Here is a 12,553-nt window from a genome sequence, read left to right on the forward strand (position 1 = left end):
TCCCGTACTCTCGCTAGCACTACTTTTGGCTGAAAGACTCCCGTGTGAACTGACACTTCCCACCTTACCCACATTCTGGTAAGCTGGCTGTTCTTCGTTCACGTCGTCATCAAAGTCCTCTAACGCGATGCACGGGTACACGTCCGCTACCTTAGCATTCCTGCGCAGAGTTATCTCAGTTGAAGTCGGGTTCACTATCTTGATGGGAAGCCACCCATCTCCCCACAGAGGAGTAACAACTCGCCCGACCAGAATGTTCCTGTTCACACAGTGGGATGTGGTCGGTTCCACGAGGACTGTGCTTCCAGCGGAAATCTGACACTTAGGCGGCAGACGGCCCCACACAAGATGCTCAGTCATGGGCGAGAGCGTCACAGCGCTCTTCAGCTTCAACGTGCCCACTTTGTCTGGAATGTACTCTCCTCTCCATCTCTCTAGGTTTGACAAGAGACGGACGAACTGGCTACTCTCTCCCTGGCATGCTACATCAGGCTGACCCACCACCCGCCAATAACCATCATTGACCTTGAAATGCTTGATAAGGGGCTTCAGCACATTTGTACCTACTATCATGTCATCGACCTGTCCTTCTACGACTAATACAGGGACTTCAAACTTCATTCCATACACTTCTAGCTTCAGATTACATTGACCCAGAGGACTAGTCTGTTTACCCCCACACCCCACCAGTACAACATCGGAAGGAGCCAGAAACTCACCGACCACCACACCTGCTCCTCTCAGACGAGGCACAACATCTGCACTCAGGGTGGTAGCCATAGAACCAGTATCCAGCATCTACTTTGTCCTGCACCAGCACGGTAGCATAAAACAGACTGTCACTTTGTATTGTTCTCATCGTGTTCTGAACAACGACTTTGCTGCCCTTAGGTAAAGTTTCACATAAGTAAGAATACACAGACTCAACATCATCATTATCAAAAGAGGTATTACCATGAAGCCCCTGTTTGCCCTCTTCCAAATAGGGGCTACCTAGTTTAACGGACGGTCAGCCTGAGCAGTGCCGCTAGCTGCAGCGGTTCGAGGTTGTGTGTTCGCTTGACATTGCGCTTTCGTGTGGCCAGGAGCAAAACATTGGAAGCACAGCTTGTGCAATCTACAGTGCGCGGAGGTCCCGTGGTCGGTGCTTTGGCAGACTCTACAACTCCCTGACTGTCTCTCGCCCCGCCTCCCACGCCCACCCCGTGCAGACTGAGCATTGCTAACCAGAGCTTTCTCCAGCATGCCTAGTATTTTGTCCAGTGCCTGGCTGTCTGACACTGTGTGCTCTGGCTTATACCCACCTACAGGAGGCTTTACAGAGGACTGTACCCCAAAGGCAGCATTATTTATCCCAGGGCAGGCAGCCGCAGCCGCTTGTTGAGACAACTGACTCCCACTAGTTTTGTGTTCCCTCAGAAACTCGTCTAGCCGCTCCTGTACCTGACTAGCGGTCCACTCACGCTGAGGCTTGCTCATGAACACCAGGGAAAGCTCTTTGCTGGGACAGTTCCTAATAAACATGACAGCCAGTTCCATACTTTGATTTGGCATTGTTCCGCCCTCACTCTTTAGACATTGCTCAGCCACCTCTGCGGCCTTGTTAAGACGGACCCAGTAATCCAGGGGACTCTCATTCGTACATGGCTTAGTGGCGTAAAAGTCAGCCAAAGGAATGGCAGAGCAGATAGCATCACCAAAGTGTTGTTTTAAGATGTTAAACACTGCATCTACATCCCCCTGGTCAGATATTCGGGAGTTATTACGCAACCATACTCTAGTAACATCCCTGGCACGACCCATTAGCTTGTCAACCACCTCCCCAACAAGATCGCAGCCCTCAACCTCCCTCTTGTTAAGGTACACCCTCATTAACTCCTCCCACTCAAAGATGGAACACTTATCAGTCTTATCACCCCTAAAGTAAGGTGGCTCTTTCACTTGTGATTTTAGAACAAGGTTTAACTTGGAAGCATCAATGGTAGTGACACCACACTGAGCAGAACTAGCACACCGCTGAGGGCCCGGGGGCAGCACAGAGGGACCTGGAACAACTACGCCCAACAAATCTCGCCTGATAGAATTAGTGATGTCGGTGCTCATTTGCTTGACCTGAGCCCTGGTCAGCACCACAGGGGAATCATCAGAACCAAAATCAAGAGGCGGTATTTCACCTACATTAACATAAGGTGTTGAAAACCTAGCTCCCACTGGACTAACACCAGTGCTACCAGGGGAACCAAACCCCAAAACACCTCTGCCTCTCCCCATAGTGAAGTCACCCACCCCACTAGGCTCCATGATGATTGGTATGTCCAAAAAAAAAACTTTGGCTTATCGACTAGCCAAAATAATAATAAAATAAAACAGAAATAGGCACAGTAGGCCTAGTCAGCACTGACCACAGTATGGGAAAATAATAAACACTTTAAAACCCACCCTAAATGCATTAAGATCCTGACCAAAGTTCTTAAAATGTAGGATACAGCAGATATATATATAACAGAATTAAGATATTTATATAATAAAAATAAAATATATAATAAGGCTTTCTAAATCAATAATAGGTCAAATGCACAGCATAAACATAAGGAAAGCCTACTGTATAGTTGCCAACTCAGCGCTGACTCAAATGTGGACTTGGGAGAAGCAGTCCATGCACGCTCACGTGCGCGGTCCAGATGCACGACGACCCCAGAACGGCAGCAACCACGGTGTTCGGCAGCAGCTGAACAGATGACGGGTCACGGTACCAGTTGTAGCCAGGCTCAATCTGCGTTGTGTTTTTCGGAGCACACTGGAGGACGACGTGCATTCAGATATCTCTTTTATTGGTGATGGTTCCTGCATGACATGTAGACAGGGCACGAGAACACATTAGCCTCTGGCAATTGTTCGTTGCTCGTTGCCTAACCCTGCAGTCATGAAAACGGGGAAACATTCTTTTTATATTCTTATGTGAAATAAAAGTGACCTCAAGTCTAACATAACTCATTCAATATGAAATACTTCAAATATCCCAGGGGGGGGGTTACATACATTATAACAGCAGACTAAGTACTGTCACAAGATTAGCTTAGACAGACCGACAGCACTGACCTTGTTGCACCCATATACTCAGCAAAAGAGAAGGAAATATAGATGCGCAGACAGTTAACCCCACAAGGTCACGCCCCCAGATACCCCAAAACCAATCCCCAGCCCTGTGTATAATAAATCAACCAATTAAAATAAAAGGCGAGCAGAAACCCAAGGAAAATAATAATAATTAAAGTTATACAATAAGAAGATCTAGTGGAACAATATTAATCCTGTTACACAAGCAAGGCACTGGCACGTTTGACACGTCGCTATGCAATTTCTGCACACATTACAAGACGTACGTACGGACGTACATCTATGATTTTACCAAACTGTCATGTGTAGTGTTGGTGTCGCATATGTGAGGCGCATCTAACCTGTAGTGTTGCCGTCACGCACACGATGCGCAAAACGTGTAAAAAACATGTGCACAGCGTCTGCGTGACAGGTACGTTACAGCTATGAGACGTCTGTCTCTCCATTGTTTGTCAATGGAAATTATACACGTGCGTTTAGACGTTTGATGTCATCGCGTCTTCTTAAGTAGGCGCAAGTCAAGCGTTTCAGTATGGTGTGCTGGCACTAATCACACCCCATAGTGTGTGCGTGCGTGCGTGCGCGTGCGTGTGTGCGTGTGCGCGTGTGTGTGTTTATGTGGCTAGCCCTGTCTCCCCAAACAGACGGGTTACACAGCAAGCGAAGCTGACCCCTGGGTGACCCACAGGGGCAGGGTGTGCATCGGGCCCTGTGGTTGGCTCCTGGCAGGGTGTGCATCGGGCCCTGTGGTTTGCTCCTGCGTGTGTGGACCTCTGTGTGTTTATGCCTCTGCGGAAGGCTGGCGAGGGCCCCGTAATAGGCACGCAGGGGCCCCGTAATAGGCACGCAGGGGCCGGCCGGCCATATGGTTGTCCTGCTGAATTTGTGGCCCGGCCCCGCCAACGCGAGCGGGGTTGTTTTTTCTAGCCCTGCCCTACCCAGGATCACCCAGTGGGATGTACACTAAGAATACTGTAGCATTACAGCCTTCACTCTCTCTCTGTCTCTCTTTCTCTCTCTCTCTCTCCTTTTCTCTCTCTCACCCCTCTAACAGACTCTGAATGTTTTATAGCTTAGCTCAGCGCAGAGCAATAATGCTGTTCCTTAACTTACTTCACAGATTCTCTGTCCCCCGCCCTGAGTGAATTTACAAGTGATTGTGTTCTTTAATGCAGCCGTCTGGGTCCCTCCAGAGGACCTGATTGATTTCCCTGCGGAGGAAAAAGAACTGGATTTACTAGAGGGGTGCTGATCGCTGCCGGGTTTATAATGTGGGAGGCGCGCGCAGGGCCACTGTACCGAACGGAGCATTGGTCTGGAAGTTTTCATAAACAAGTCTGCCGTGTGACGCAGGGCGCACATTAGACCTGCTTTTATTTACACTGATGGAACAAACACAGGACAGAGTTGAATTACACACAGAGCCAGACACCGAGACACACATACGCACACACACCACACACACACACACACACACACACACACAGAAACACACACTTGCATACACATACACAGAAACACACACACACACACTGCCAGACACAGGGATACATACACACACACACACACACAGAAGCAGAGACAAACATACACACAGTCATGCACCACCACACACACATGGGCATACACACAGCTACGCACATACACACACAAACACACACACACACACACACACACACACACTGTGCTTTGCAAAGGGAAATGAATGGTTTTATGAGTTAACCTCCATCTTTATAGGAGGAAATAAAAGCCCCCCCTTTGCCTTCAACTTCCCAGTAATACAGTAACACTACTAAATCAGACCTCACAGAGAGATGGAGAGAGAGGGAGAAAGAGAGAGGGGGATAGAGAGAGAAAGAGGAAAAGAGCGAGAAAGAGAGAGGGGGAGGGAGAGAGCGGGAGAGAGAGAAAGAGGGAGGGAGGGAGGGAGGGAGGGAGAGAGAGAGGGAGAGGGCCTGGGGCACCTCAAGTGGCCCAGACAAAGGGTGATTTAGTGGGCCCTAAATCTCCATGAGGCCCCCTCATCAGCACAAGGCCTGGGCCTCAGGCCGGGGGGAGGCTACGTGTGGTTCTTGACCCAGCCGTTTCAGAACACAAACATGCTTCTCTGACCCAACCCCCGTCGCTCATATGCTCTGTGCTTGGCGTGCTTCCGATGGAAATCCTCCACACTCTGCTACGGATAGCCTGGGGACACAGCTCTCCATGTTGCTCTGCTTCTCTAACCGATCAGTCCATCGATCTCCATTTTATTTCAATAGAGCTTTCCACAGATTCACAGAGCGCTAACAAGCAACGCTAGCCGTTAACAGCCTGTCTCTCCCAGGCTGAGGGGGAGGACCGGTATGCTCTGATGGTGGGTAGTGTCAAGTTAACCATGATCTTTCACACTCTCTCTCTCTCTCTCTCTCTCTCTCTCTCTCTCTCTCCCTCTCCCTCTCCCTCTCCTCCTCCTCTCGTCTTTGTGTGTGTACGTGTGTGTGTGTCCGTGGGCAGGAGGAGTGTCAGAACTACATCCGCGTGCTGCTGGTGAACGGGAACCGGCTGTTCACCTGCGGGACCAACGCCTTCACCCCCATCTGCACCAACCGCACGGTAGGCAGGCCGCACGCGCCACGCCCCCCCCGCCGGGCCGAGCCGTCGGCACGCAACGTTTTCCCACAAGCCCCCGGGGGTCGAAACGCCGCCAGGAGAAGCTCCTCCCCCTCGGCAGACGTAGGGATTATTTTTGTGTCCTCGGCACCAGCCTGGGCATTCCTCCCAGCCTCCGGCTAGCTTGAGCTTCCATTCTGGAGGCACAGGCAGAGGAGATAGGCTCACGGCTATTTCTGGTGTGTGTGTGTGTGTGTGTGTGTGTGTGTGTGTGTGTGTGTGTGTGTGTGTGTGTGTGTGTGTGTGTGTGTGTGTGTGTGTGTGTGTGTGTGTGTGTGTGTGTGTGTGTGTGTGTGGCGTCTGTGTAGGCAGAGAGGATTTTGTACGGTCGGGCTCAGGGAATGTCACTAGGGTTTACAGACAGAGCCCCAAGGGAAGCGCCAGCCAATTTGTTGGGGGATAATACACTTGCAGATTATGCAGATGTGTTACAAGTAAAGCAATGCCATATCTGCCCTCTGTTAAGTTATTTATATAAGTGATAAGTTATTTAACGACCCATTCCTCCTAGACATGCTGACCACTAACCTCCATCACGCCTGCTCCTTCAGAACCAGCTGACCACTACCCTCCATCACGCCTGCTCCTTCAGAACCAGCTGACCACTACCCTCCATCACGCCTGTTCCTTCAGAACCAGCTGACCACTACCCTCCATCACGCCTGCTCCTTCAGAACCAGCTGACCACTACCCTCCTTCACGCCTGCTCCTTCAGAACCAGCTGACCACTACCCTCCATCACGCCTGCTCCTTCAGAACCAGCTGACCACTATCCTCCATCACGCCTGCTCCTTCAGAACCAGCTGACCACTACCCTCCATCACGCATGCTCCTTCAGAACCAGCTGACCACTACCCTCCATCACGCCTGCTCGAGCGTTTGGAAATACATGGAAGTGAATGAGCTGTAGTGAGTCTTCAGCCATTGCAGAAATAAATAAGATGATGGGCCAATCAGGGAACAATTAAACTGTGTAAGAATTAAACAACAAGATTATGCACTAGCTGAGTTTCTCTGAGAAAAACATGTTTTCGCCGACTGGATTTGGCAGGTTTTGTCTTGCTGGCTTAAGGAGTTTGCCAAGGCAAGTACTCCCGCCCACTGAAATCGTTCTGGGCAGCTAGAAGTCCAGACTGTATCGCAAAAGGTTTTGGGGGTGTTTCTGCCAGGACATCTTCCAGGCTAGGACGTGACAACATGCAAAATCCAAGCGATAATTTTAAACCAATACCAAATTATTTGGGGGGGTGTGCTGAAGAATGGTTTAGAGGGGCTTCAGCCTCCTAAAATAGGCCGAGGGATGTCCTCGGGCTAGAGGAGGAGCGTGAGCAGGAGATCACCAGCATGACATTTGTTTTTGCCTCAGAAAGCGCAGAACCGAAAGGTCACCAGCTCATAAGCACTGTTTACCTCAGTGGAAATACACCTAGCTTAAATGTCAAGACATTATTATCACAGGAGCGCTTCACGAGCCTTGTCATATTAACACAGCGCGGGCGTCTTAATCTTACACAGGGCCTCAGCAGAGACGTATGAGCTGAGAATGAGAGGAATGCCCCTTTAATGATTTAGCCACTGGCTCAACGACGGGCGCAGTGCAGTACTTCAATAAGATGGCAGCATTTTGTTAGAATGGAACTGACTGAAGTCTTTAACACAACATTCTTTATTTCCTCCCTCCCATTGATGAGATAAGGCTCTCTGGTCATTCTGATGATGATGATGGTGATGATCATGATGGTGATGATGATGATGATGGTGATGATGATGGTGATGGTGATGGTGATGATGATGATGATGATGATGATGGTGATGATGATGATGATGATGATGAGGATGATGATGGAGTGCTTGCAGCAGCACCAGCAGGGAACCTGTTCAGCCCAAAATGTCACCCTGACAGCAGTCATTGTGGACGGAATCCAGCTGCTCTTGAGCTCTCCTCCCGACCAGTGCTAATGGAAGGAGGGAAGGGAGGCCGGAACAACAGGAGCCGCCTAAAAGCTTCCTCTGGGTATAAAAGCAATTTAGTGAGACTGGCGAGCGTCCCGGCAGCTGCGCCCGATGGCCGTCGTCTTGGCCGCGAAGACACGTCTCCCCTCGGAGAGCGTCGGAGGCATTCAGACCTCCGAACGCAGCTGCTGCGCATCCCATAGAGCCCTCTTTCAATCCCCCGCCTTAGTATGCTGTACGGACCCCCCCCCCCGCCTCATCCTCTCTACTGCTATCTCTCTCACTCCCCACTGACCCGAATGTAGACATCCCAGACCGCCCAGCGAGTTCTGTCAATACCCGCCTTTCATCTCCGCAACGGAACCCGGAGACGGGGCCATCCCTCTCTGGCGGGTCGAGGAGCAGGAGTAGTTTGACCATTGATCCGAATCGACCCGTCTGCACGGACCTCCAACGGAGCCCGCCAACCCCTCCGGGTGCTCTGTGAATAGTACCCCGGGAGGAGGAGCTGCTGTTTATGGCACCAAAGAAACAAATAAGCCAGTGACCCCGGCAGGAAGCGTAGATTCCGAACCTCGTCTCATTTCAGCACGCAACTCAGACAGGCCTCGGTGTGTCACAAGAGGGCGTCTGGCGTTGTGGTGGTCAGATCCTCAAATGGACGCTCTTAAAGGCAGGATGTGAGTCAAACAGAAGACGTGTTGAGGGTCGAAAGCTTAGTTTAACTCCACACACTTCTGACGATGACAGATCTACAGTGGCGCGCCGGTTCAATTGAGAGGAGGATAGTATGTCTGGGCTCGAAGCATTTCCATTTTTACAACTCTTACACCATAAGTTATAATTACATTTTGGTCAAGAAGAGCACATTCCACTTTTTGAATCCACAGTATTTCAAGCTGACTCAGTCTGCGCGCTGGTTCCCTTCTATTGGGAGCAAGAGCAGTGTCTGTGGGCCAAGTGCGGCTCTCGCTATAAAGTATTTTTAAATGCCGGGAGCTGCGCTTGACCCCTGATCTGAGGGACCATGGCCAGCAGTCAGAGAAACCCTCCTGACTGATGTGATTCACTGTAGTAATGGTTCCGCCAGGAGAACAGATGGACGTCCGCTTCGGCCGCTACACACCCACACCTGGACAAAAGCATTAACTTAAATGAAGTTAGAAAGAGGAGCTTCTCTTGGAGATGCCAGTGAAGTGCGTGTGCGCGTGCATGTGTGAGCGTGCATGCGTGTGTGTGTGTGTGTGTGTGAACTGACTTTCTCCTCTCTCTTTCTCCCTCTCTATCCCTCTCCCTCCTCCCCTCCAGCTGACCAACCTGACAGAGATCCATGACCAGATCAGTGGAATGGCTCGCTGTCCGTACAACCCGCTCCACAACTCCACGGCCCTCATCACCTCCAGCGGGGAGCTGTACGCCGCCACCGCCATGGACTTCTCCGGCCGCGACCCCGCCATCTACCGCAGCCTGGGGGGGCTGCCACCCCTGCGCACCGCACAATACAACTCCAAGTGGCTCAACGGTGGGCGTGGCCCTGGTCCTGGGGAGGGGCCGAGGAAGAGGGGAGGGGGGGGGGGCAATTGGATGTCAACCAAGCTGTCTTCTTCTTGTCTCCTTTGAAGGAAATACAAGTGGTTTTTCTGTTCCCCTCCAAGACCTCAGTTCTTGTTCACCTGGCATTAGCTGTTCAGACTTAAAGAACAGCCCATCTCTATCTTGTCAGCAGAGATTTTAATCTGATTTGCATCAAAGTGAAAATTGGAAGAAAAAAATAATAATAAAAAAAAAAACACCCACTCAGACCGCAGCAACCTCTGAGAGAAAGGTTTAATAACTAATTCTGTGGCGAAATTGATTTTCCCCCACGCTTCCTCTGTGACGCCACGCGAAGGTGCAGAGGAGAGGGGCAAGAGGGGGAGGAAAAAAAAACTCAATTTAAAAGTGAATTAAATCACTGTCAGAGAAAACAGTAGCGGGTGGTTCAAGTCCAATAATGTCACACATAAAACCGAACGCCTTGGCGGTGGGGGCCCCCCAGACGTCAGATAAGGTGAACCCTATTACCCTACACCCGCTTAGCATAGCCTTTACATTTCATGAAAAATTAGTTGTCCTACAATCATTTTTATAACTGGCATGAAGGCATTAATACTAATCACCTGCTGGTGTCCACATCACACACCCCTGATGTACGACAAGTCAATCAGTCATCACTCATCTCTCTCTCTCTCTCTCTGTTCTGTTTGTCTTCTCTCTTTCTCCCTCGTTTCTCTTTCTATATCTTACCCTCTCTTTACCTTCCACCCATCCTCTATCTCACCCTCCTTCTCTCTCTCTCCTCCTCCCCCTCTCTCTCTCTCTTCTCCCTCTCTCCTCTCTCTCTCTCCTTCTCTTTTCCCCTTCTCCTCCTCTCTCTCTCCCTCTCTCCCCACTCTCTCTCCTCCCTCTCTCTCCCTCTCCCAGAGCCTAACTTTGTGTCGTCGTACGACATCGGGAACTTCACCTACTTCTTCTTCCGGGAGAACGCCGTGGAGCACGACTGCGGCCGGACAGTGTTCTCGCGCGCCGGCCGCGTCTGCAAGAACGACATCGGCGGGCGCTTCCTGCTGGAGGACACCTGGACCACCTTCATGAAGGCCCGGCTCAACTGCTCTCGGCCCGGGGAAATCCCCTTCAACTACAACGAGCTGCAAGGAACCTTCTACCTGCCCGAACTGGAAATGCTCTACGGCATCTTCACCACCAACGTGTGAGTGCACCGCGCCGGCGTGCACACACACACCCACACTCACACGCGCGCACACAGGCATACAAACAGGCACACACACACACACACACACATGCGCGCACACAGGCACACACACACTCACACGCGCGCACACAGGCACACACACAGGCACACACACACACACACACACACACATGCACGCACACAGGCACACACACACAGGCACACACACACAGGCACACACACAGGCACACACACACAAGCACACACAAACACACAGGCGCTCACACACACACAGGCACACACACATACACAAACGCACACACATATAGAATAGAGACACATAAACATACAATATACAAACACTCACAGATATCCTCACCCTTGAGCAGACTCTCTCTCTGTCTCTCTCTCTCTCTCTCTCTCTCTCTCTCACACACACACACACACACACACACAGGCGCACACACACGCACGCACACGCGCACACACACACACATACAGTACTGTACACACACACAAGAAATCCGTCCTTCATGGTCAATCAATTGTAAAACTCCTGTCAAGTATCTTGAAAGCTCTAGTGCCCTCAGGCTCAACATTTAATGAACAGAGGCCTTCAGTTCCCATCCACACAGTTTGAGTTTCACTCTCTATGCATCAAATAAATTATCTCTACTGTTTCATTCTCTCAGCGCAGACCCAAAATGATCTTGTTGAAAACGACAGTTTGAAAAGTCAAAGCTATCCGTCAGGCCCATTCCATACACGCACTGTAGGCAGAGAGGCAGAACATCTTACAGTAATCTAACATAAATACACTCATTAGTATTCACGGTGGAATCTCTGTATAGGTTATAGATAGAAAATGTTAATCAATTTTAAACAAATCATTTATGGAACTTTGTATTCAGTTGCATCTGTTGACATTCTCTCTGAATTCCATTTTTCTCTTTCTATTTTTTATCTACTTCATCCTCCCACCATCTGTCTTTCTGTTCCCTGTACACCTCTGCTCTCTCACTTTCTACCCCCACTCTTTCTCTTTCTCTCACCTCGTCTCCATGTCTCTCTCTCTCTCTCTCTCTCTCTCTCTCTCTGTCTCCCTCTCTGTCTCTGTGTGCCGTTCAGGAACAGCATAGCTGCGTCTGCGGTGTGTGCTTTCAACCTCAGCGCGATCACACAGGTGTTCAGTGGACCCTTCAAGTACCAGGAGAACTCTCGCTCTGCCTGGCTGCCCTACCCCAACCCCAATCCGGACTTCCAGGTAAAACCCCTACCCCAACCCAGAGTTCCAGGTAATACCCCAACCCTAACCAGTAGCCTATTATGATCAGGGACTACAACAAAAATATGCTGGGATAGCTAAATTTGTAGACAAGGCCAGTTAGCAGCTAAACACGTATCAAATACAAGTATGTTTATGTAGCTAGTCATAGATACTAGACATGTTGAAAAGCATAGACTCACAAATCAGTCTCTAAACGCTGCGCTCAACTAGAGACTGAAGACATTCATTAGTCTGTTACTAAAGGTGGGTGGAAACAATTTGAGAGAATCCTGCATTGCAGAACCTATCCAATGTTGTTAGGGCAACCCTTCCTAATTGGGCAGTGAATGTTTTATTTTGTTTTGATTGGGTCCTTCACCCAATTGGAGATGTAGGCATTGGCTCTGATTGTCAACGTCAGTTTTGATGATTTTCAAAGGAGACGTCTCCTGACTTTCGGTGAGACCACCAAAGTCTGGCAACTTCTACCAACCCTCCAGGGACACCATTCTCCACATAGCACTTTTATTGAATTCAGATCTTTGTATGCGGACAGGGATGTCATCATAGTGGATAAATTGCCACATGCATTATAAAAGCCTTTTCTCTGACAACGCTTTCACAGAGGAAACAAAAGAAGCTTGTTATTACACCTCCTCCCAAGTGGCCATGGCCACAGGAAAGTAATAGCTGTGAATGTGCTTAGAATAGCCTTGGGGTCTGTTCTATGCAAATTAACAAATCATAATTTTAAAATCATATATTTTTTTAGGCAATTTTACCAGAGGTAGTGTTCAGCATAGTGAAAAAAGTTTTCCTCAAAAAATGATTTT

General features: G+C 49.7%; 1 protein-coding gene across 1 annotated transcript in view; it reads left to right on the forward strand.

The window, feature by feature from the left end:
• sema5a (sema domain, seven thrombospondin repeats (type 1 and type 1-like), transmembrane domain (TM) and short cytoplasmic domain, (semaphorin) 5A) overlaps positions 1-12,553 on the forward strand; it is a 176,973-nt gene that overhangs the window by 86,787 nt on the left and 77,633 nt on the right. Inside the window, exons 6-9 of the mRNA XM_084458537.1 lie at positions 5,614-5,712; positions 9,031-9,244; positions 10,186-10,471; positions 11,582-11,717. Coding sequence (XP_084314663.1) covers positions 5,614-5,712; positions 9,031-9,244; positions 10,186-10,471; positions 11,582-11,717 — 735 coding nt within the window. The remainder of the gene's footprint in view (positions 1-5,613; positions 5,713-9,030; positions 9,245-10,185; positions 10,472-11,581; positions 11,718-12,553) is intronic.

Source organism: Borostomias antarcticus, assembly GCF_949987555.1.
Source record: "Borostomias antarcticus genome assembly, chromosome: 2".
In the NCBI taxonomy this organism is placed as follows: domain Eukaryota; kingdom Metazoa; phylum Chordata; class Actinopteri; order Stomiiformes; family Stomiidae; genus Borostomias; species Borostomias antarcticus.